This window comes from Pelmatolapia mariae, linkage group LG18 (genome assembly GCF_036321145.2).
Source record: "Pelmatolapia mariae isolate MD_Pm_ZW linkage group LG18, Pm_UMD_F_2, whole genome shotgun sequence".
Taxonomy (NCBI): Eukaryota; Metazoa; Chordata; class Actinopteri; order Cichliformes; family Cichlidae; genus Pelmatolapia; species Pelmatolapia mariae.
Genome location: NC_086243.1, coordinates 20,999,192 through 21,022,169, shown reverse-complemented (window position 1 = coordinate 21,022,169; position 22,978 = coordinate 20,999,192). Strand labels below are relative to the sequence as shown.

At 39.2% G+C, this 22,978-nt stretch overlaps 2 protein-coding genes across 2 annotated transcripts in view; one reads left to right on the top strand and one right to left on the bottom strand.

The window, feature by feature from the left end:
* Positions 1-206: 206 nt before the first annotated feature.
* zgc:113531 (uncharacterized protein LOC541359 homolog) lies at positions 207-4,322 on the top strand. Its single transcript, XM_063462240.1, has 3 exons — positions 207-822; positions 1,734-1,863; positions 2,126-4,322. The coding sequence occupies exons 1-3, from the start codon at positions 466-468 to the stop codon at positions 2,314-2,316; spliced, it is 678 nt and encodes a 225-aa protein (XP_063318310.1). The 5' UTR covers positions 207-465; the 3' UTR covers positions 2,317-4,322.
* A 624-nt stretch (positions 4,323-4,946) lies between these two features.
* b4galt2 (UDP-Gal:betaGlcNAc beta 1,4- galactosyltransferase, polypeptide 2) overlaps positions 4,947-22,978 on the bottom strand; it is a 225,993-nt gene continuing 207,961 nt past the window's right edge. The window contains exon 9 of the mRNA XM_063462205.1: positions 4,947-11,018. Within this exon, the coding sequence (XP_063318275.1) occupies positions 10,868-11,018 (151 nt within the window). The 3' untranslated portion in view covers positions 4,947-10,867. The remainder of the gene's footprint in view (positions 11,019-22,978) is intronic.

The window sequence follows — 22,978 nt, the reverse complement described above, 5'->3', positions numbered from 1 at the left end:
CATTAAATCCAGGTAAACTTGGTCTATTGTAAAATAGAAGACTAAACAGATAAAGCACAATAAGAGCAAATTTAAAGGCGCAGTAGGCTTCAAGTATCACACAAGGCCACGAAGAACTCTTGTAGGAGTCTGAAGTCGTGCGTGTTAAACAAGGGGAGGGACAGGTTTCAGCTTAGTAACGTTAAGGGCAAGCATATACTCTGATGAGAGCAGTGAAACTTTCCCCCTCATGCTCCCAGCCTCCACTCCCTTCCGGACTCCTTGCCTTGCAAAAGTGTGCGCAGACCCGGCAGACCGCTGTGGAGAGGTTCAGGATTTGGGGGGTTTGTTTTTAACAATGTAACGAAGAAAAGGTTTTTATTTTTTCAAATCTTGGCTGATCGCTCTACTAAACCCAAGTAGGACTACAGTGCAAGTTTCCCTTCACTAACGAACTTTTACTCATTTGGATTAATCAGCTAGATTATGGAAAAGCTTGTGAGAGAGCGCCTTTCCTTAGCGCGCGGGATACGCACGGTCCTTCTGGCACTCGTACTTTGCGCGCAGGCTTGTTTAGGCTTTTCGGTCGCTGGACAGCAGGAGAGCACCTGCGAGGCCAATGGCAGCATATACTACATGGGAGAATGGTATTTCCTGGACTCTGATCACTGCACTCAATGTGAGTGCACCGCTGAGGGCTCCGTGTGTGCCCGCACTGAATGCACCTCTCTCCCAGCTGCATGTATCCACGTTAGCCACTACCCCACCGACTGCTGCCCCAGGTGTGAAAAAATTGGGTGTGAGTATCGAGGGGTGGTTTACGAGCTAGGACAGAACTTCCAGGTAAGTCAGTGCCACATAAATAAACATAACCTATTGGAAAGGCCTAAAAATTTGTCTTTTTAAGCCTAAAAATTTCCACCATTTTTTTTTTTGTTTTTTACACTTTTTCTATATTTACTTTGATAGAAGTTTGTGAATCATCAGGCTTTGAAGAAAATGTAAGAGGGTTACAGGCGTGCATTGGTTGAGACGTCCATCGATAATAGTTTAGTTTTGTAAGAATAGTGCTCAAAGTAGCTGCAGCTATTTAGAAAATGGCCTACAAGTGAAAATGTCAGCATCGTCGTCCTAAAATGAAGCACCGTAGTGCGCTTATGTCAACAGTATTATTTAAGTAAATATTTTCAACGTCAAAGCTGTAGTAACTGTACTGTACTGTAAATGCATCACAACAATAACAGTGTACAAGAACATTATAAGAATACATTATTCGAAAGAATGACTTGAACACTAATAATAACACTTAATAGAAGCTCTAAAATGTAATTATTATCTAAATAATCTGAATATCATGGAGATATTCTAGTAACACAGGAGGGCACCAGTTGGTGTTTAAACTTTGGGTCTTCTGGTCTGTTTCATGCCGCCCACTTGTGCAGCCATTGTTCCCCATCGTTGTCTCTGAATGCATGTGTCAGAACCAAATGAGGATGAGCTTTGATGAATACTAAAGCCTAAACCAGATATCCGTTTGTATGTAATGAGTATGCAGTAGTAAATTGGAGGTAAATGGCGCCCCCTTTTGAGCTGGTACGAGGATTAGTACACGCTTTAAAAAGGATACTATTATACATAATTTGTGTGCTTGCTAGCAGTGACTAACCCGCATTTACATCATGAGGAGATTAGGAAATGATCCCTGCTGGGTCTCAGTGCATGTGTGTGTTTGTGTCGGTGTGTGTGTTTTCCAGCCATCAGAATGTGAGCAGTGCACTTGTGACAGTGATGGCATTGCCCGCTGTCTTGTGGCAGATTGTGCGCCTCCACCATGTGTCAACCCTGTCTATCAGCCTGGGAAGTGCTGCCCTGAATGCAAGGAGGGTATGTTAAAAACACAGTTTAATAAAAGTAGAAAGTGATCCTCTCAGCATCACAGAGAGAACACCAAGACATTTATCTTTTTTTATAATATGAGCATCGTTTTCAAATGTTGTCATTTAGACCCACTCTAGTGTGGTCTTGTTTTGTTTTTGAAAATTGGTTTAAAATAGGGATGAGTGTGGTTACACAATGCCATCCACTTGACTGATTATGTGTAGTATCTGTTAAGTTCCAATTACCTCTTCTTCTCCTCTCCCCAAAGGTCCTAACTGCTATGTTGATGGATCACGCAGTAAAGTGATTCCTGCAGGAGAGCCCATCTGGGTTGACTCCTGCACCAAGTGTCGTTGTCACGACGGCCAAGATGCTGGTTACTGGGAGGGAAACCGCCTCGCCACCTGTTCCCGCCTCAGAAACTGTAAACCTCAACAGCCGCCCACCCAGCAAAACTGATTCTCTGTCAGTAGGTAGACTGTCAGAGGTCTACATTTCTTAAAATACATGTTGTTTAAAGAAACAGTACGTTAATGTACTGTACAGTACTGTGCAAATGTCTTAAGCCACCGGTTCTTTCTTTTGTCTTTTTTTTTTTTGCTAGAAAAATGGGAAATACATAATAAGAGGCAAAACAGAGTTTGTACTATGCAGTGGAAGGATATCCGTCAAGAAGTGAATAACAGATGGATCAGCTGAAAGGCCACATACAACTCTCAGGTCCTGTGTCAGGTCTTTGCTGGACTTTAAGATGCTGTTCATCTGCTGCAGATTTTTGTTTGGGACTGCCACTTTTCCTCCACTTGTCCAGTTCCTCAAATTTCTTAAGTTCACACTGCACACAATGTCAAAATATGACAAGTTTTCTGCTAAAAGTTCTTTCGGACCTTCGCTCCTTGTTGGTGCAAAAATACTAATTTGTGTCTCTCAGATTGTGTTAACTTTGATATTTTTTGTATCATGTGCCTAAACATATGATTTTGAATGTGCTAAATCGTCTCTTATCTAATCTCTCTTACACTGGTTCATCTCTTGAGTCAGGTACTTTTTTTTTCTTTTTCTTTTTCTTTTTTTTTTATAAAAGACCGCCCTTCAAAAATAATCAAAACAGCAAAGACAGTCCAAAACGGTCCAAAAAAAAAATAATTGAAAAACCTCTCAAAGTTTGGAGAACTATTGCTCAGACCAATTTGAAAAATTACAATAAAGCCTGCCTACTTTGAAACAAAATATAAAGGAATGACATGTGGCTCAAGACTTTTGCACAGCATTGTACCTTAGGCAACAGGACAAGGATACCTAATCCAACATTTCAGTGTAACAAACAACACTAAAGCTGTCACTGACAGGACACTAGCTGAGAATTATAAGAACTTCAAAAACACAAAATTAGGTTTCAGTAATGTTGTTTTAAATGGACAACAAACACTCCAACACTTGTTCCCAATACCTGCACTACTACAGAAGAATCTTTAATGAAACAAATCTAACAGGAACAAGTAAATTAAACGACCCTTGAGTAGTGGCCTTCCTATCATGATTGGTGTTTTTCTGAGAGAGAGAGATGAGTGGGCTATTGCAGACCTTGGGGAGGACCAAGGAGGTATTTCAAGCATCAGAACAAAGCCAATGTAATTATTGGATGACAAGAAATGATAATTGACCTGTCACCAGCTGATGCAGCAGTAAAATGCATGCATCACTGTGATGCGATTTAGACTAGGAAACAGCAGAACGGAGCAATAAACAACTTTGTGTCTGTTCTATAAATATTGTAGTTCAATTTCCATGCTAATTGAAATATAATGTATGAGAGTATGGCCTGACATATGACTGTACAGTAGTTGTAGACAAGGGTAATATTTGAAAACAGGGTTTCATTTAGGGGAATGTTATTTGTACATGTCCACTGTAGAGCAGGAAAAAAAAAAAACAATCTGTAACTCGCAGCTTTGTTCATTTTTCACAAGAAAGGTGTAGCTTTTATACAAACAACCTTGTACATTATTTACACTCTCCAAGTGGAAAATTATGATTTACTGTTTTCAGAATGAAATGTAGCATGAAGTATATTGTCCTTTTTTTATATAGAAACATTGATAGGCAGCAGGCCTACCTTCTGTGATTTGTCATCATTTCTCACTTTGATCATGAGGGACATTTCATAGAAAAAACCAAAAGTGATTTCAAGTTTAAAACTCTGTGTTTACCGCTTTTACATTACATAATAATCTCGGGCTGCTGCTGCCTGCATCAGTGCCATTGATCCATTGTAGCTAAATAGCATTAATAAGCAGACGCTGTGTTTGTATTTCACAAAATATGAAAGAATTCCTACAAGTGCAGCTTTCAATTTACTGGCTGATATGAAGGGAACTGATGTGATGTGATGCTGCATACCTTTTTTGATAATCCATACAGGTGTGCAGAGAAAATGTGCAAAAATTCTCCAAATTAAAACTCCTTTTTCATGCCCATTAAACTTGTCTGTTTTGAATTGCTTCTTTTTACTCTGAGTGACTCATTTACTGTGCTTCTGTCTGTGAGGACACCTGCCCGATGACCCTGCAGAGCTTTTCTGCTGACAATGGGAAACAAGCAGCTTCCTGGAAAAAAAACCAACAACAGTAAAGAACAGTAAACTTAAACAACAAGAGGACGAAAAGGCTTTCATGTTGTCGACTTAACTAGAGGACAGAATTCAATTCAGTTTTATTTATATAAATATATACTATATACTCATATATACTATGAGCAATATAAGTGGGAAGTGACAGTGGGAAGGGAAAACTCCCTTTACAGAAGGAAACCTCCAGCAGTGCAAAGCTCAGGGAGGGGCAGTCATTTTCCGTGACTGTTTGGGGCTGAGTGGAGGAAGACAGGTCAAACAGAGTATAGGAATAGAGCCAGAACAACTAATGAATAAATGCAGAATGGTGTAAAAACCTACGAAGGGTGAAGAAGAAGCACTCAGGAGAGAAAAGAGGAAAAAAAGTCTGCAGAAGTTCAACTGGGCTGTTTGAGATCAAGAGGAAATATTCAAAGAAACATGAAACACACCATCATCACAGTATCTTTTTAACTGCAGATTTATTGATTGTATAGAAAAAGTAGGTTTGATATGATTTAATGCATTCTATATAAGATATAACATTTTCAACATTCAATGTACAAAAAGAAAACAAAAAAACAAAAACACAGGTACAGGAAATCTTTAAAAACACCCACAGGCCTGAAAGTCCTGCCTGCCATCGGCAGCAGATGAACAAAAAAAAAAAAGTATCAGAAAAAAAGCGCTTTGAATAGTTGAACCACCAGGTTTACCTGACAGCTGGAACAGCTTCAAAAGTCAAAAAGTCCAACAAGAAACATCAAGCACTCCTCGTGGTTCTTTCAAATACTACTTATGCTAAAGTTTCTTCTGCTGATTTTTACATCTTTAACCCACATTTTATACACACTGCACTCCACCCATCCCTCTCCTGCTTTAAATTATACCTTTTTTCAACTTTCTGTCAACTTCTCATCTCATAAAGGCTTCCCAGAAGAATTGAGCTTACATTTAAAGGGACACTCCACAAATTTTACAGTTCAGAGTATTTGTTTAGGTGTGGCTTGAAATACCACAGTGCCCATGAATTCCCGCTGCCTTTGCCATCGAGGAGAAGGCAGCTGGAACTGTGTTTTGAACTCTAGTTCAAAGTGACTTAAAAGGTGTTGAACCCACTCATAGCTGATCCACAGTTAAGGGCAGAGCATGCAACAACATTTTAAGCCCATGCAAAATGAACCCAGTGAATATGAGTCACTTTCTTTATTAATCTTTTGGTAAACAGGGAAGTAATTTTAATTCTTTTTAAAAGGGTTTTTTCTTGACTGCCCAAAATGTCCAATTGCACTTACCAACTCTATGAAAGATTTTTAAACTTCTATTTTAACCTCCTAGGACCTGGCGTCCACATATGTGGACATCACATTTTGGGTTATTTAGACCAAAATACTCAATTTTGCTCTACAAGGGCCTGATATCCACTTATGAGGACATTATACTGCTACTGTTCTATCGGAATTTTAAACTAATATCCTCATATGTGGCTCTCATTTTTCTTAGAAACAAAAATTAGGTAAAAAAAAAAAATCTGGCAATTCTTAGTTTTTACATTCATCAGGTCCCAATCAGCCCAAATATCAAAGAGAAATTAAAAATGCATCCTGTGGAAGAGTTCGGGTCTTAGGAGGTTAAAGCTAACCGCACGGCTGGGATATGTTGGCCTGAGTGGCCACAACTTTACAAAGCACATTAAATTGCTGCACTGTCCCTTTGATATGGAGAGAATGATGAAAATAGTGATGCCATCATTTTATCTGCCTTTAATCTTTGATTATGTTTAGATCACACAACAGGTTTATAAGACAAATTTTAAAAAAATGATGACCGCATTAGAAATGAAACTAGTCCTTAAAATGTCATCCCACATCCCTCAACAATGACTTAAAAGAAGAACATGATATAGAGGTGAATGAATCTGTAATATTGCACTGCGTGAGCTGTAAACACTTTAGAGAAGGGATCTTTGTTGACCCCTGTGTGCAGTCTGACAACACAAAAACTCACCAGGAGACTACTGCTTAAAAAACAAAAAAAAGAATCAAAGCACAGAGAGAAAAGTGAAAAGTGAAAAATAAAATGACAACATGCAAAGAGGACATGAAAAGAAGGGAGACACAAGAATGGGGATGTGTGCCGAGAAAGAAGAAAATGGAGATACAGTAAGTGGCCGGGACTTCACAGACTCAAAGAGAGGCCCTGTCAATATCTATTGAAAGTCGAAGCACCCTTGTGAGGCACGGCTGCCACAAACAACCTAAACTGGCAGAGTACAAAAGAAGAGGCATTGAAAAGGGAGATGGTGCAAAAAAAAAAAAAAAAGAGTGGGGGGTGGGGGGGTGGACAGTTTGAATGAACGTGTGTGCTCGGATGTGTGTGTGTGTGTGCAGAAAAGAGCGTTGATACCTTCCAACAAGCTTGAGGCAAAGATAACAGAGAGCCAAACAGATGGGAACAGTTTTGCCTCAAGGCTAACCAAAGAGGAGGCCAACGGTGCTCGATTTTCACCAAAATAAAAGCCCCAAATTGTTCTCTGTGGTTCAAATTGCAGTTGCAAGACTTTATGCAAACCCCCCTGCCACTTTCATGAAAACATACTGCAAATGCTTTCTTTTCTTTTTGCACCGAAACAAACATTTAAATATTTTCAATCTCAAAACACACATTTCTATCGCGTCATCTTTGCCCAAAAGAAAGAATTCAAGATAACCTTCCCTTCCCCTTAGCACACATCACTTCTAAAGGCATCAGTTTGGCGTTTAGGCGTCAACAATAACAACACTGACAGTACAGACCAGGAAAAAGAAAACAGAGGAAGAAGAAAAGCAAAGCATCAAAGTACAAAACAGTCAAAGACTTCAATGCGGTGATGGAAGAAATGACAGAAGTAAACATGAGACAAAAAGTTCCAGAACTTTAAATAAAAAAAGGATTAATTTAGCCCATCGTTTGTGAAATCTGAATGCGTGATAAAACCGTTTAGCATGTAGGCTTGACAGCTGATGTTGATAAAATCTGAAGCAGCAATAGGGACGTCAGTCATACTGCTCAAACTGTAACTTCTCATTACTGCCCTAAAATTAACAATTTCCACCAGCCAAAGAGCAGCACCTTATAATTTCCTCCGTCCGGATATGATCGTCTCCTGCTAAACGATTGACAGGAGAGATAGCAGAGAGATAAAACGGCATATTAATAGTATCAACGGACTATTAATGAATTGTGACACGTTAAAAAAAAAAAAAAAAGACTACCAAGTTAGATTGTAGGCTTAAAAGAGACCTTGAGAATTATTTCACCTTGTCCTGCCCGTGGAGCCGCTTGTAAATCTTACAAGAGTCAGCTTTTGTATTCACGCTGCTTTTTTCTCATAAAACATATCTGACAGCTCATTTCTTCGACATCCCACCGAGCAAAAACCTGTTCAAAAGACGGCAGGATGACGTCGGGAGACAATTTTGCCAGATGTCTGAACGACATCAAGATTTGGTTAAAAAGTAAAGGATGAACAGCAGGATGACATCAATCCATTGATGAACAGATCAATGGATTGATGTCCCTTTTTTGTCGATTGTTGTTTTGTAGATTCAAACATGAAACCTTCTCGTTATGAGGCTGCGGCGCTTATCCTGCTCCTACTGTGCTGCTCTAGCATGCTGGAACAATGTGTTTAGCCTCTCCAGAGGTGTACACAAATACCATCACTATGCAACACACAATGAGAATAAAAACATCATTTACATGTGTATACACACTTGGAGTTCGGTCCATAATTTGTTGGACAAAGACATAATTTTTTACAATCATGTGTACAGTGCAGTGGGTTTTAATCAATAGGTGGCTGAAGTGCAGACTTTCAGCTTCAAATTCCAATTCAAGGGGTTTAACAAAAAGTTTGAATTAACGGTTTAGGAATTACATAAATTTAAAAAAAAAAACTATTAACCAAACCAGCGTAATTTTAAAGATTTTTTTTAATACTTTCATGAAACTCCTTTGCAGTCAATAACTGCTTGGAGTCGAGAACCCAAGGACATCACCAAATGCTGTGTTTCCTCACTTGAGATGTCTAGGCTTTTACTACAACCACCTTCCACTGCTGCTTGTTTGTGGGGCTTTCTCTTTTTGTATTTAATAACTGAAAAGCATGCTCTGTTGGGCTGAAATAAGGTCACTGACTTGGTCATTGAAGAATCTCTAATTCCTTTGCCTCTAAAGGAAAAACTCTTGGGTTGCTTTCTCAGATTACTTTGGGTCATTATCCATTTGCACTTTGGTTGAATCTAAGCAGAGAGCATAGTGTGTACACTTCACAATTAACTTCTGTAATTAGGGGTTTTAGACCTTGTTATAAGACCTCTGTATTTCTATTCATGAAGGTGTCTCATGATTGTGGACTTTGACAATGATACCATTACCTCCTTGAGTTCATTCTTGATTTCATTAGACAAGAAGTTGTTTTTCTTAACATCCGTGTTATCATTCACTTTAGTTGTCTTCTTTGTCTTTCAGGCCTTTTGGTGTTGCTGCGCTGGTCAGTGCATCCATTATTTTTAAGAATGAACCAGACTTTTGATTTGGAAAAGGTTTTTGCTGTGTCACTGATAGGTTTATCTTAGTTTTTCAACCTAATAATGGCCTCCCTCACTTGCACTTACATCTCTCTTGGCGTCATATTTGAAATTACTTTGAAGAGCTGTAACTTGAGATATGTCTGGTTCATTGTTGTGAAAAAACAAAATAACAGAACTCACCTGGCCATGAAACTGCCTTTCAGCCAAATGTCCAAATAATTCTGAGCCTTTGAAAAATTGGGGACGGCATATAAAAGTGGCTGAATTTCCTAAATGGTTAATGCAAAACCTCTGCAATTCAATCAGATCTGGATTGGGTGATTTAAAATCCACTGTGGTGGTTTACAAATGACAAAATCTGTGTCTTTGCCCAACAAATTTTGGACCTATCTGTACAGGTTGCCCAGTAATATTAGCCTATTTGGTAAATTTGATATAAAACGTTGACTTTTGGACCAAATTTAAAACTTTTAAGACATCCAAACAAAACAAATTTCACCCCCTCACTTTTCAACCAAATTTAGCGTTAACAGTGACATTAGCTAAAAGAAAACCAACACCAGTGGATGTCTGGAGCTTAGGGGAATACTGTATGTGCAGAAAATATGGTAAATTTCCAATATCTTTTAAAGGAGTATTAGCTCAATGTTGACTTTAAAGTGCATATTAGCAAAATAAACTGGAAAAAAAAAAGTTTCCAGAAGTATAATCTCCTTATGTGCTGCAGGGGGTCAAAATCATAACTGAGCTGTCAGTATGTATCAGACCTGCTGTCTTCAGTTCCTCCATTTGATTTTAAATGCTCTCCCAAGATAGTTTCAGTACACTGCATACAGGAGAAACCCTTTCATCCTTTCAGTTTATTTACTGTTGTTGAAAAACTCTCAACAAGTCAGCTTCTGCTTCCAGAGTTTAACTTCATATATATGTATAAAAACAGAGAACAAAAAGAGAGTTCCCGGTCGTCTGTAGCGGCTGACAAACGTGTTTCATCAGCGTGTTCATGTGTCACCAGCACTCATTTGAGTCTTCTGCTGTAGATGCAGGCACAATACACATTCATTAATTGATAGCAGAGGGTTTGATTGAGTAATTAGATCCAAACAAGTGACTCCCTGACGAAAATGTCCAAAGCAAATTGTCTGTTAGCATCACAGGGCCAGAGACGCGGATGTCTCTGATATGCAAGCTGTTAGACACAGTAACACAGTTCATCACTGCATGTCAGTATGTTGTGGTAATGTTACAGCTTGACTCCAGGGGCTGTTAATGCGCACAAAGTTAGTTCTTTCTTGCATTTTCAAAGTATGCATGAAAACAGTCTGTGTGTTTTCTCATGGAGACAGTTTTAAGACGTTACGAGAAATCCATCGTCAACATTTAAGAAAGTGTTACGTGACACACCAGCAGTTCCTGTCAATGCTCGCTGTCAACATGCCATCAGTTGCCCTCCAGTTTGATAGGAAAACTTAAGTTTGACGCCACTGATAATCCACCTTTGGTCCACAAGTTATTCATTCTGCAGTCATTGATTGTTACAGGTGTGATAGCACCCACTGTCTGCTTCAAGAAGTTGTTGGTGGAAAGAGCCTGAGTCCTAAAAGAGAGAAATATCAAGCTGAATAGAGTGGAAACGAGGCAGAAAGAGACACTATGATGTGCTTGTGACAAGTTTTGCTCTCTTATTTTCAATTTCATATTCTTTCAGATGCCTGTGAGACACTCTCAGTTTCCTTTCCATCCTTTAAGTTCTCTTCTTTCACATCTTCCTCTCACTAGGCCAGTTGCATCCTCCCCCACATCGTCCACTTTCTCTCTTTCATTTCTTCTAGCCCTTAATGGGCCGAGGTGGTGGCTTGCCGATCTCCACGGAGATGTTCGTGTACAGAGGATACTTCTTGACTTGAACCAGTCTGTAGGTCAGAGAGCTGATGCCATCCTTCTTCATTGTGTTCTTGGTGTTCTGTATTTTGTTGAATCTAATGGAGTAAATAAAGAGAGAGAAGGAAGGGCAGGGAGAGAGCAGGAAATGAAGGAGACAATCAAGAATATTAGATTCAGTTCGGTGTAAGTTAAAAACAAAACAAAAACAGGAGTACCAGATAAAAAGTATCAGGTACCAGGTTAGAGCCCAAGTTCGGATACAGTTACAGCAATGCTGCAATGTGGACGAGAAAATATAAATCAATCGTTTCTTCTTGTCAACTGTTTTTTTTATTCTACGAAAAGCAACCAGATGCCTGACACACTGCTAAGGAAAGAAAAAAATGAGGAAAACTGAAAAAAAAATGCCTAGCTGTAGGTTCCAGTGCAAGTTTTTAATAATAAAAAAGTCAAAAAGAAGAGCAGTGTATAACCTTTGTATATTTGCAAACCCTTAAAACTGCATCTGAAAGTTGTGCCAAGTTTGGTCAATTTTTCCATCCATTTTTCATCCTCTAATCCAATTCCGGGTTGCAGTGGCACAGAGCACAGCTGCTTTATTTTGCAGGCGCACATTTAAATGCAGTATGCAATGCACAAATAGACACAAAAGATCATATTCTGTGCACAAGACACTGCACAGATTGGAAATAACTTAAAGACAGGGGACAAACCAGTCCAGAAAGCATTCAAGGCAAATAAAAACAGAATATTAGAAAAGATTAAACTTTCAAAAACATGCATGAACTCCATCTGCAATGTGCTGCAGTGCACATTTAACTAATATGACGAAAAGAGCCTGATGTCTATTGGCTAAAGTTTCCTAAAAGTTAAGAAAATAGAGTATCTGATTTTTTCCCCCCAAACTGATAGTGACCAACAGGTGGTGCTGTGGCCTAGGACAGGGACTCAGAGAACAGGATGATCTATAATATCTACCTGGGTTTGTCTGTCTTATGCCGGGATATCTTTTCCCATTGGCTGTGATTCAGCAGTTACATAAGAAAGCGCTCTGATTTTGGTATTAAAGAGGGGAAAATAATTCACACAGTGTGTCAGGCAGTTACACAGAGCGGCTGCTGAGCCTCAGTTCAGCATGTGATGCAACCTTTGGCATTAAAACAGATTCATAACACAAACACGCCTGTCACCCTTGTAGTAGCATGAGTTTTTGCAGGCATTCAGAATGGAAACGAGGCCACAGTGTCTACCAGCGTGTTTACACTCTTGTCTTAAAATTCCTTCCTTTTTTCTTTTTCTTTTTGTTTTTTTGGAAGGAGGTCTCTAAGCAGAGGAAGAGCTGATGTGTGCAAACACCCAGAACTCCACACTCACTTTCAAAAGACAGCCGTGACTGACTGCAACAAAAGATGTCTTCTTAATGATATGCTTGGACATGCAACTGGAGATGACACTTCAGTCCGACATGGACCAATGAGTCTACAGATCCTTGTCAGAGCTGACGAGCAAAGATCTCTCTTCTCTTCCTGCATTCTGTCTCTCTCAAATCAAATCAAAAATCTTTATTGGCATGAATGGAAGCTGGGGAAAAAAATGTTGTCAAGCATCTTCCTGCTGCACAATATACAATACAGTAACATATACATAGAATCACGTGTTCTCTGACTTCTACAAAAAGATGGCACTTTTACCTGGAAGGAGGGGGAATTCGTTTAGGAGAAAGAGAAAGGAAGCAGAAGAAGAATGGGAGTGTGTTTAAGGTAAAACGGAGGTTGGATGACAGGGAAGAAAAATGAAGGACAGATAGGCAATGAGATAAACATATCTGGGTGTGACAGATGGACGGAGATATACTGATATTAAAAATAAAGCGAATGAAGGGGGGGAAAGCTAAATCTCTGGATGACTCTATCATACGAAGAATATTAAACACAATCCCTGCCTACATTCAGTATAAAGAATATCAGATTGCATGTAAACACACACACATACACAGGCACACCCTGTGGGTTACTTTATGTATCCTTTCAAAGCTCCAAGACTTACTTTCTAGAGTTAGAGGGCGAGACAAAGACATCCTCGTTACATATTCATTAGCCTGATTTCCAGACGTCCTGACTGGGCTAAGTAAAGCTCCTTTTTAATTCCACTGAGGGTCTCACAGGAAAACATTTCTGGTTAAGAATCTCAACAATAGCTTGTCGTGCCAGCTAATCAGGGTTATTTTGCTCTAGTGTCACATTTTGAGTTGGCCCACTTAACCTTGTTTGAAAAAAAATCTTAAAGGAAGAGTTTGAGAGTTTGGGTAACTAATTTGGTTCTTTCTTAAGAAAGAACCAGAAAGAACCAGCAGGTACTGACAATGCTCTCATTTCATTTCATCTCATGCTTGACATGACTACAGGAAAGGGTCCTTGGAGCACCTACAGTGGTTTCAAAAAAGAAAGATTTTACAGGACTCTAATGCAGTACTGCGAAAAGTAAAAAGTATATCAATAACTTTGAAGAACCACATTTTGCAGGAATATCTTGAAGTAATTGTTTTCTGTATGACTTTTGGTCCATTCTTCTTTACAATGCTGCTTCAGTTCATTGAGGTTTGTAGGCTTCTTTAATTTGCTGTATGCATAGCTCTCTAGTGACAGCACTTTACTCAGGTCAAGGTCTAGACTTTGACCGGGTTATTGCAGCATCTTGATTGTATTCTGTTCATTTGTAGATTTGTTGCTGTCCTTGGGACCATTGTCCTGTTGTATGACCCAATTTAGGACAAGCCTTTAGCTCTCAGAAAGATAGCCTCACATTTAAATCTAGAATACTTTGGTAGACAGGCATGGTCTGACAAGCCTTCCAAATAAACCAAACATGTTCGGTCAATTTCTAATTGTACTGCCATGAACTGAGACGTATCTTTTAAAAAATTTCTTTGAGCAATGCAAGGTCTGACTTTTGGGTGAATTTACTGGGACATCCACTTCTGGGAAGATTGTGGCATTGTGTTAACACACACCTGAATGCTTCAGACCAGCAAGCTACCAAAACATTTAAGCCAAAGGTTTTTCTAGATGTATTCACACTTGCTGAGAATCAATTAATCAGGTGCATTTGATTAGTAGCAGCTGCTTGCTACATACCCACTTAAGTCCTATGCAAGAAGTAAGGGTGTACTTAGCTATTGACAGCACAGCAACAACTACAGATCGAGGTAAGTTTAAGGGTTTTTTTTTTTCAGTACCCTTAGATCTGTGTCCAATCAGTCCACCTTCAGAAAATTACTTAACCTTCATTTATTTATTGAGTCTATAGGAAAGAAACACTAAAGCTTTTTAAACTGCTGTATTTTATTATAAGTTCATTATAATACCCAAGTATATAATAATTATCTTTTTAATCTAATCAAAATTAAGATAAGATATGTTAGATATAACAAATACAAACATAGCTTAGAACGATATCTATCAAGTCACGTAACATAATAAACTACAACAGCTCACAGGACTGGCAAGCAGATTAGCTGCTAATGCTAACAGTCCAGCTAAAGATCAATGTTGTTGTTTTTTTAAATGTTGTTTTTTTTTAGATGAAATTAAATCATTCATATATAAGAAATTAATTAGTGTGCATCAGAGGTGTCAATAAGTGGATTTTCTTTATCTCTTTTAGATGTAGGCTAACTGTTTCTAGCTAGCTATACTAAGCTAAGCTAATAATTACTACGCAGGTGTGAGAATTTATCAATCCTCTCATCATTAGTCTCTCAGTAATAAATTAGCAAATGAGAACTACCTCCCACTTCTTCTCTATTATGAATAAAACTGTAAATTTAAAGTGATGTTAGGTTACATTTTTTTCTTTAAAGGTAATTATTAGTTATTGGTTATTATTGGTTACATACAGATATCAACCCAAATACACACAAACACCCTCTGCAGCTGCAGTGTCCCAGGATGATAACAAAGGGATGGCATATTGAATGAGCTTGCTGTGCATCTCATTCAATTGCAATGCTGTTTGCCCGACACAAATGGTGTATGTGTGTGTGCTCTAACTGATACTTGTAGCTTGTGATGAATGTTCCTCTTTCTTAAATCCATCGGCACAACATCTCATTGCTATGCCTAACCAGCATTTCAGACAAGCTGAGAGAATGGACTCCTGTGAATGTTCGAGTTAATGTGAATGCATGTGTGCAGAGGAGATAGTAAACATTCATCAGACAGTCGAGACAACGCTTCCCTTGGTAAAAGCTGGACATTACGCAGGTACTCCAGATAAACTCTCCCAAAAGGCTCAATCATTAATCTGAATCTAAACAGAGAAGAAACTCTGCACCTGAAGACAAAAAGCGGAAACAAAAGCTTAGTTTATCAGTGTAATTGGCAGGCTTCTGCAAGAACAACCTTAAAATGAAACTTTACACACACACACACACACACACACACACACACGTGTGTGTGTCCTGCATATACATGCTGAATATATATAAGGCACATAAAGGGCCAATAACCAAAAACTCCTTGATATACTTCAGAACAAGGCAACGTAAATGGTTTAAAGGTAGTCTATTTATGATATTCTATCAATTTTTAAATATTTCCCAGTATAGAATCCTATTGTGCCATTGACACCTTATTGGTTGCCACATTTTTGGGTATGTGATATCATTTGAAAGCTCTCAACAAGTATCCCCAAATCATCTCTTGGACTAAAGAACTGACAAATTAAGAAATGTATGGTAAAAGGTAAAAGTTTATATGCTAGCAAACAAAGCAATCACGGTCCCTGACGGTCGGTCTGTGTGCCTGGAGGCTTTGGCAATTATTTTCCCAGCAACCAGCTGTCAACCTCCAGCAACCAAACACAATCAATCAGGGAATAATCATTTTGTCGGCCAAGTTGATGTTACATTGTTAATTGTCACGTCTGCAAAACCTCAATTACAGATTTATTCCATGACAAAAATTAACAACAGTGTTGTTGTTAATGTTTTATTAGATAATTCTGCAAAATCAAACAGATGTATTGACACTTTTTACTTTAGGCTCCAGTCATACAGGACTAGAGACTGGCTTCTCGCCTGGCAACCAGTGGTTGCTAGGGAAAAAAGTATTCCCTGACTGGTTGAGAGTGGCTGCTGGCAATTTCTGTTAAATCAATTACTGAAGCCACAGTGGCCTACAGGCCACTCACTAACCCCCTGGTAACCATTGATTGCAAGAGGTAGCTTGCTGTTGCCAAGTGAAACTGGTTCCAGAGGTATGCGATACTGCACCGAACACCTTCCTTCCGACTGTTTTGGTCGCTCGACTTTTATATGGGACATGCCTATATGTTTGCAAACGCTCACCAACAAGGGGAAACCATTTGCCAACCATTTGTTGAATAAAACTTTTGCCCTAGCAACCAGGTCTCATAAATGTAACAATTAATAGAAAGATTTAAAGTATATGGACATCAAACCTATAATTTGGTTGTTGAGTAAATGTACTTCAATGGAAAAGTTTCATTCTAATCCAACGGCACTAGAAATTCATGCTCATCCACAGCTCCCAGAATACATCGTGTCAGGCATACAATAGGCTGGTCATGCCAGTCACATTACTTGGGTTATGGAAATCCATAAGAATTGAGTGGAATCATCAACTTGAATCATCAATTGAATATACAAGCAAATCATTATGTATAGGTGATTCATGTACAAATACATGATTGATTTTAGGTTTACCATCTTGAGTTGCATTTGGTGGTGTGATAGGTGGCAGTGTTGGTTAATTGGTAGTTTGGTCCAGACTGAAATATGTTCAGAGATTAGCTGCAAATGCACTCTTGCCCTCTTATGAATGCCACTTTGGGTTTAGCAATAATCATCGGATGCATGCTAAAGTAAGATGATGAAGTAAATGATAAATCTGCTAAAAAACAGCAAATGTGCATTTTTATTGTGAACATGTTAGCTTGCTGTGTTTTCTTTGGTGTGTCTCAGAGAACAGGGTTCACTCTGGTAACCAAACAACTATTTCCTTGTTTCTGCCTTTTTTCATGCTCTCTTCAGAAAACATTAGATGTTCTGGCATATTGAATTGACTTAAAATTTTCCTGCAGAGAGAAAAAAGACCCTTTAAAGTAAATTAAAATAAATGCAAAACTGTAAAACTTAAATGTAACGTCCAAAGACAGATACAGCAGAGAAAGGACAGAGAAAAACACTCTCCCCTTCACCCACACTGCCTGAACACTGCCATGAGGTGGCGGTTTTTCCTTTCACAGCCTCCTGATTATTCTAAGCTGCCATGCTTTATTTAAGCCCAAATCCTGCTTCTTTTCAAACAGATCCTTTAAGTCAAAATTTCCGAGACATTATAATGAGTGTCCAGAAGGGCTGTAAAAATGAAGTTTTTGCCCACTAATAGGCGGCTATTTTCTGCCCCTCGCCACAGTTATGAATAATGCATCGACCTCAAATAAATAGCGTCCCTGTTGGTGTCACCTCTTATTGAGGAAGTGTGGTCTATGGTCTATAGAGTCCAGAATGACCATCAAGACGAGGAGGAAAACGACAAAACGGTATCAATCAGACACACACACACGAGTGTGTGCACACACACAAACACTCTCTCCCTCTCTCTTTCAGTCCACTGGCTGATTTATTGATTTTGATGAAGGCAACTAGACCACTTTGACCTAGCTGGCTCCTATTTCTAACGGTGTCATTTCAGCAGGCAATTACAGAGGGATCGTTGAATCTTTCTCTCTGAGTCAAACACACACACTTTCACATATACACACATACACAAAACAATGATAGATGACACATTAAACAGGCCTGGTTATTTTAGACATCTTTGCATTCAAGTTCCTGCCGCCATTTTCCAGGACAGATTGTTAAGTTTGAAGTTAAACTACATCTAGATGGATGTCTGACATCTCTACTTCTGGAGACGTGAAGCATGAAAAAAAAATCTCTCCATTTTGTTTCAGGTGATTTTATATTTTTATATTTATTTATTTATTACCTTGTAGGTTGTAATAGGAGACTGGCATGAAGAAGGGAAGAGATTTAATAAAACAAAAAACTAAGAAAAGACCAAAAGTCATGTTACATATTTAAGGTTAAGAGGAGACAAAAAGGTTCTCTTTAAGGCACATGTGTCAAAGTCAAGGCCCGCGGGCCACATCCGGCCCGGCGTACATTTATATCCGGCCCGCGAGATCATTTTATATAGATGTATTTTTATTGTTATGCATGGCCCGGGGATATGAGGCGCTAATAATATACAAACTACAGATCCCATAATGCAGCGCTGCAGCCTCCTTGCTGAACGCTAGGCTAACTGGGAACATTCCGGTGTCAATCAAGTCAAACTAATGTTATTGCGAAGCTAGCCGCTCACAATGGTGGAGAGAAAGGTTGATTCTGAAAGCAGAGGCTTCAGCGCCAGTGGGTGACTGAATATATGTTTACAGACATTGCTGGTAAACCCGTGTGTCTTATTAGTGGAGCTAATGTGGCTGTAATTAAGGAATTTAATTTAAGATGGCAAAACGTCAGGATAAGCTGAAAAACGTAAATGCAGAGCAGAAAGTAGAAGAGCTAAAGAAGAATCTGACATTTTAGCAGACTTTTTTCACCAGAGCAAAATCACAAAGTGAAGCTGTTGTGAAAGCAAGTTTTATTGTAGCAGAGGAGATAGCCAAATCAGCCCGGTACCACTCTGAAGAGCTGCATGATGAAGCTGTGCGACGTCTTGTGTCCAGACAAAGATTTTGGCAAATGTGAGCCTGAGGAGAAATACGATTGCTGATCGGGTTTGTGAGATGTCCACTGATTTAAGAACACAGTTGTGTGAAAGAAGCAAAAACTTTCTTGCATACTCTCTTGCTGTGGATGAAAGTATAGACATGATGGACATTGCACAGCTGGCCATCTTCATCCATGGAGAGGAAATATTGAACATTAAATCGATGCACGGGACAACGACAGGAAAAGACATTTTTTAAAACGTATGTCAAAGTGTAACCGACATGAAACTGCCCTGGGACAAACTTGTTGGACTTACAACAGATGGAGCGCCGGTGTTGTGCGGTGAAAAAAGCGGACTAGTCAGCAGGATACGAGTAAAGGTGCAGGAGGAGAACTGTACCGGTGAGTTTACAGCATATCACTGCATCATACACCAGGAAAGGCTGTGTGGTAAAGTCCTAAAAATGGAGCATGTAATGATCACCGTAACGCAAACCATAAATTTTATCTGAGCTAAAAGTTTAAATCACCGTCAATTTCAGTCTTTTATGTGGGAAATAGATTCAGAGTTTGCCGACATGCCATCATACAGAGGTCTGTTGGCTGAGTTGGGATAAAAATTCTCAATCGAGTTTTTGAGCTCAGCAAGGAAATCTGTCAGTTCATGAACATGACATGTATGATGCGGTGAAGGCATTTCAAGTGAAGCTGTCACAAATGCACCAGTGCAACCTGCCTCACTTTCCCTGTTGCCAATTAATGTTGAACCAAGTCAGCGGACTTTGCTGAACTGCACCTGTGCAGATTCAGATGGAGCTGCAGTGTAATGATACACTCAAGGGAAAGTACGACACTGAATGGCCCGCACAGTTTATTAGTTCCATTCCTGAAGCAATGCCCAGCTCAGTCTACATGGGCCTCCAACCTTGTGTATGCTTTCATTTATTTTTTCTGGGGTTTTTGGCAGCATGTTCATATTTCGTGCATAATTTTGACAGGATATATTTTTATGAAGAGCAAAATATTTAAAGTTAAAGTTTATTTTTTTTAAGTTTATTTAATCTGGAATAATATTCCTGTCTGTTTTTGTTCATATTTATGTTTAAAAAACATTTTTTTAGTGTGTTCAATAAATGTTTATCTTGTTTGGCCTGCGACCTAAAGTGTGCCTTGAGTTTTGGCCCCCTGTGCAATTGAGTTTGACACCCCTGCTTTAAGGTATCCAATTCATATTTATAATATAATATAATATAATATAATATAATATATTTATGGGTATTTGTGATCAACAAGAACAGCTTTGTATGGATTTGCAGTGACCTTTTCCTCTCAGGGTACAAGTGAAGTCACATCCTACCTCCCCATCGCATGACAGATGCCTCACATCTCCTTACTGCAGGAGACAGGAGTTCAGCTTTTCCATGTTGAAAGGGGCCTATTATGCTTTTCTTATCTTCAGTCATATACTGCTACAATAGTGTATGCTCATAACAACATGGAGAAAAGTTTAAATAATGTGGCCAGTGTACTCCTATTGATGGTACCAAGTCCAGATAAACGGGGAGGGCTGCATCAGGAAGGGCGTAAAATCTTAGCCAAATGAAGCATGTCTCATTCTTTAGGTGTCATTTTCATACAGGATCGGTCCGAGTCTGGGTTAACAACGACCCTCTTTGTGGCCAACAGGGTGCTGGTGGACATTGTGCTACTGTTAGCCTAAAACAATAAAAGAAGAAAGCGGGGAAGACATGTTAAGAGACAGCGAGAGAGAAGAAAAGGCAGGAGTTCAGAGGGGAAAGCAGTGACTGCAGAAAGATATCGTCAAGAGTAAAAGGGATCTTTTACAAAATGGTAGTGAAACCTGCTATGATGTATGGTTTGGAGACAGCGGCACTAAGAAAAAGACAGGAGGTAGACCTGGAGGTGGCACATGAAGATTTTCACTGAAAGTAAACAGGATGGACAAGATTAGAAGTGAGTACCTCAGAGAGACAGCTCAGCTTGAGCAGTTTGGGGACAAAGTTAGACAGGCAAGGGCGAGATGGTTTGGACATGTGCAGAGGAGAGTTAGTGGATACACTGGACAAAGGATATTGAAGGTGGAGCTGCTAGGTAGGAAGAAAAGAAGGCGACCACAGTGAAGGCAGTAGTGAAGGAGGACATGCAGAGGGTCGGTGTGACAGAGGAGGATCCTAGAGTTAGCTAAGATGGAGGCAGATAATCCACTGTCATGACCCCGAAAGGGAGCAGCAAAAAGAAGGAGGTGAAGAATAAGCGGGGAGTTGCCCAGCCTGGGGGTTGTTCAACCCAGTGACAAAGGGGTTTTGTGTTTTTTTTATTTTTTAACTCTTGTCTCAGAGCAGAAATCCATAATGAGGTCACCTCCCTCACATAGCATTGGTTGTGGAAAAATTAGCCCGCCCATGTGTTTTTCAAAGTTTTGTTCGTGTTGAGCAGCCAATCAGAAGAAAGCTGAAACTCTCCTTTTAAGGTCATCCTTGACCTTAAAGGGAGAGGAGCTGAAATGGCATCTTTCAGGTCTGAACTAAGCGGATGCACCAAGCTGCAGTTTATGATAAAGAAGGATTATTTTGAACTGTGACTCATACAAAGCTGCTCTAGGACAGTCCGAGAATAAAAATATGAAGATGGAAACCAACAAAACATATTTCCTTTAATTTGTCACATACAAGTAAGTATTAAAGGTGTGCAATAGCTGTGACTTGATTTGTTTTTTAGTTAATGAGTTACCAACAAGCTAAAAATAAAAACTTAATACAACACTTCAGCTTTTGCAGCTCAGGCTCGTGGTGGGGCTCGAGGCTATTCGAGCAGTTGTAGGGTAAGAGGCAAGGTAGACCCCTACAAACCAGACAGGACCCAAGTCTGTCGTAGGGCTAAGAGACAGACAACCAGTTACCCTCACATCCACACTTACAGCTAATTTTAGAATCCAACCAAAATAACAAGCATGTCTTTTGACTGAAGGAGAAAGCCGTAGTACCCAGAGAATGCATGCTTTAAAAGTTTATCTAAAGTTTATTTTAAAAGAAGAAAAAAAGTGAAAGTTTTCAAATTCAGTTTTTGATTACAAAATAATTCTCGAAGATACCTTTGTGAAACTTTCTTTTAGTTTAGACTGACCTTGGCGTATTGTCCAAACTTTTTATGAAGCACCTTTTCAGAGCTCTGTGACTGTTTTTGATGTGTTTTGCTGTTTGTAATTTTTTCACAAGCTGTATAAAAGCCTCTCTTGTAAAAAGAGCTATTGATCCAATTCAGGCTAGCTCATTAAACAAAAACTTTAACAATGTATCAGACGCAGTGCTCACAGGCTATCTTCAAAATTCAAATCAAGCTGGTCAGAATTTGTCTGGCTCCAGCAAACACAGTCAATACTCTTTCACTCATGACTCTTGTTGCCAGCAGTTTTTAATCTTCTTATAAACCAATTTAGGAGCTACAACTAAACCAGACCTCACTCTGAACCATGAGGCAGCAGAGTTTGTCAGAATGGTGAAACATAATAATGTCACATGAGATCAAACTAAAATGTTACTGGAAGAGACAACAGATTTCACTATGTCTCCATTCTGCCGGAGCCACAGCAGCTATTGATTTTTTGTGTTGAGAGGCATCGTTGCCCAGTCTATCCAGGCATGAAAACGGGGGCTCTTAGAGGAGAATAAACAGTGATAATCCACATTTAAGCAGCTTAATGTGAGGTGCTATACTCCTGGTGATTAATGTGTCTAGAAGGGCTCATCTCTGCATATTGGGTCTCATTCATCAAACCATAAAATAACACACTTATAGGGGAAGGTTTTTACGCATTTGTCTGAAAAGCAATTTAAATGGGTGTAGCCAAAAGAGCAACATTTAAGCCCCTGGGCCGTATCTCTGAAAAGCAATTTTTGGTTTAGTGAAAGTGTTTTGTCCTTGGCATTTAAAAATCGCACAATCTTTTAGTGACCACCAAGGTTGAGCTGTGGCCTTCAGAGGTTTGCTTTATTTATATTTTGTTCAGTCATCTGATACTTTTAGGTATGACGTTTCCATCTAGGATTCTCTACACTTACATGAGCCACAATGCTCATATTACTATTTACCTATTATTAGATTACTTTCAATCAATAAGGGTTAGCAAGAATTTATGATCACACCTTTGAGCCACACGGATTTTATTTAGTTAACATGCCGCCTTGTCTTCTTGCATGACATCGGGCTATTGCTTAAATATTTTAATATCCTACTATGAGTAAAACGTTTCACTCATGTTGTTTACACCTGCACCTCAGGCTGAGAGATAGCATT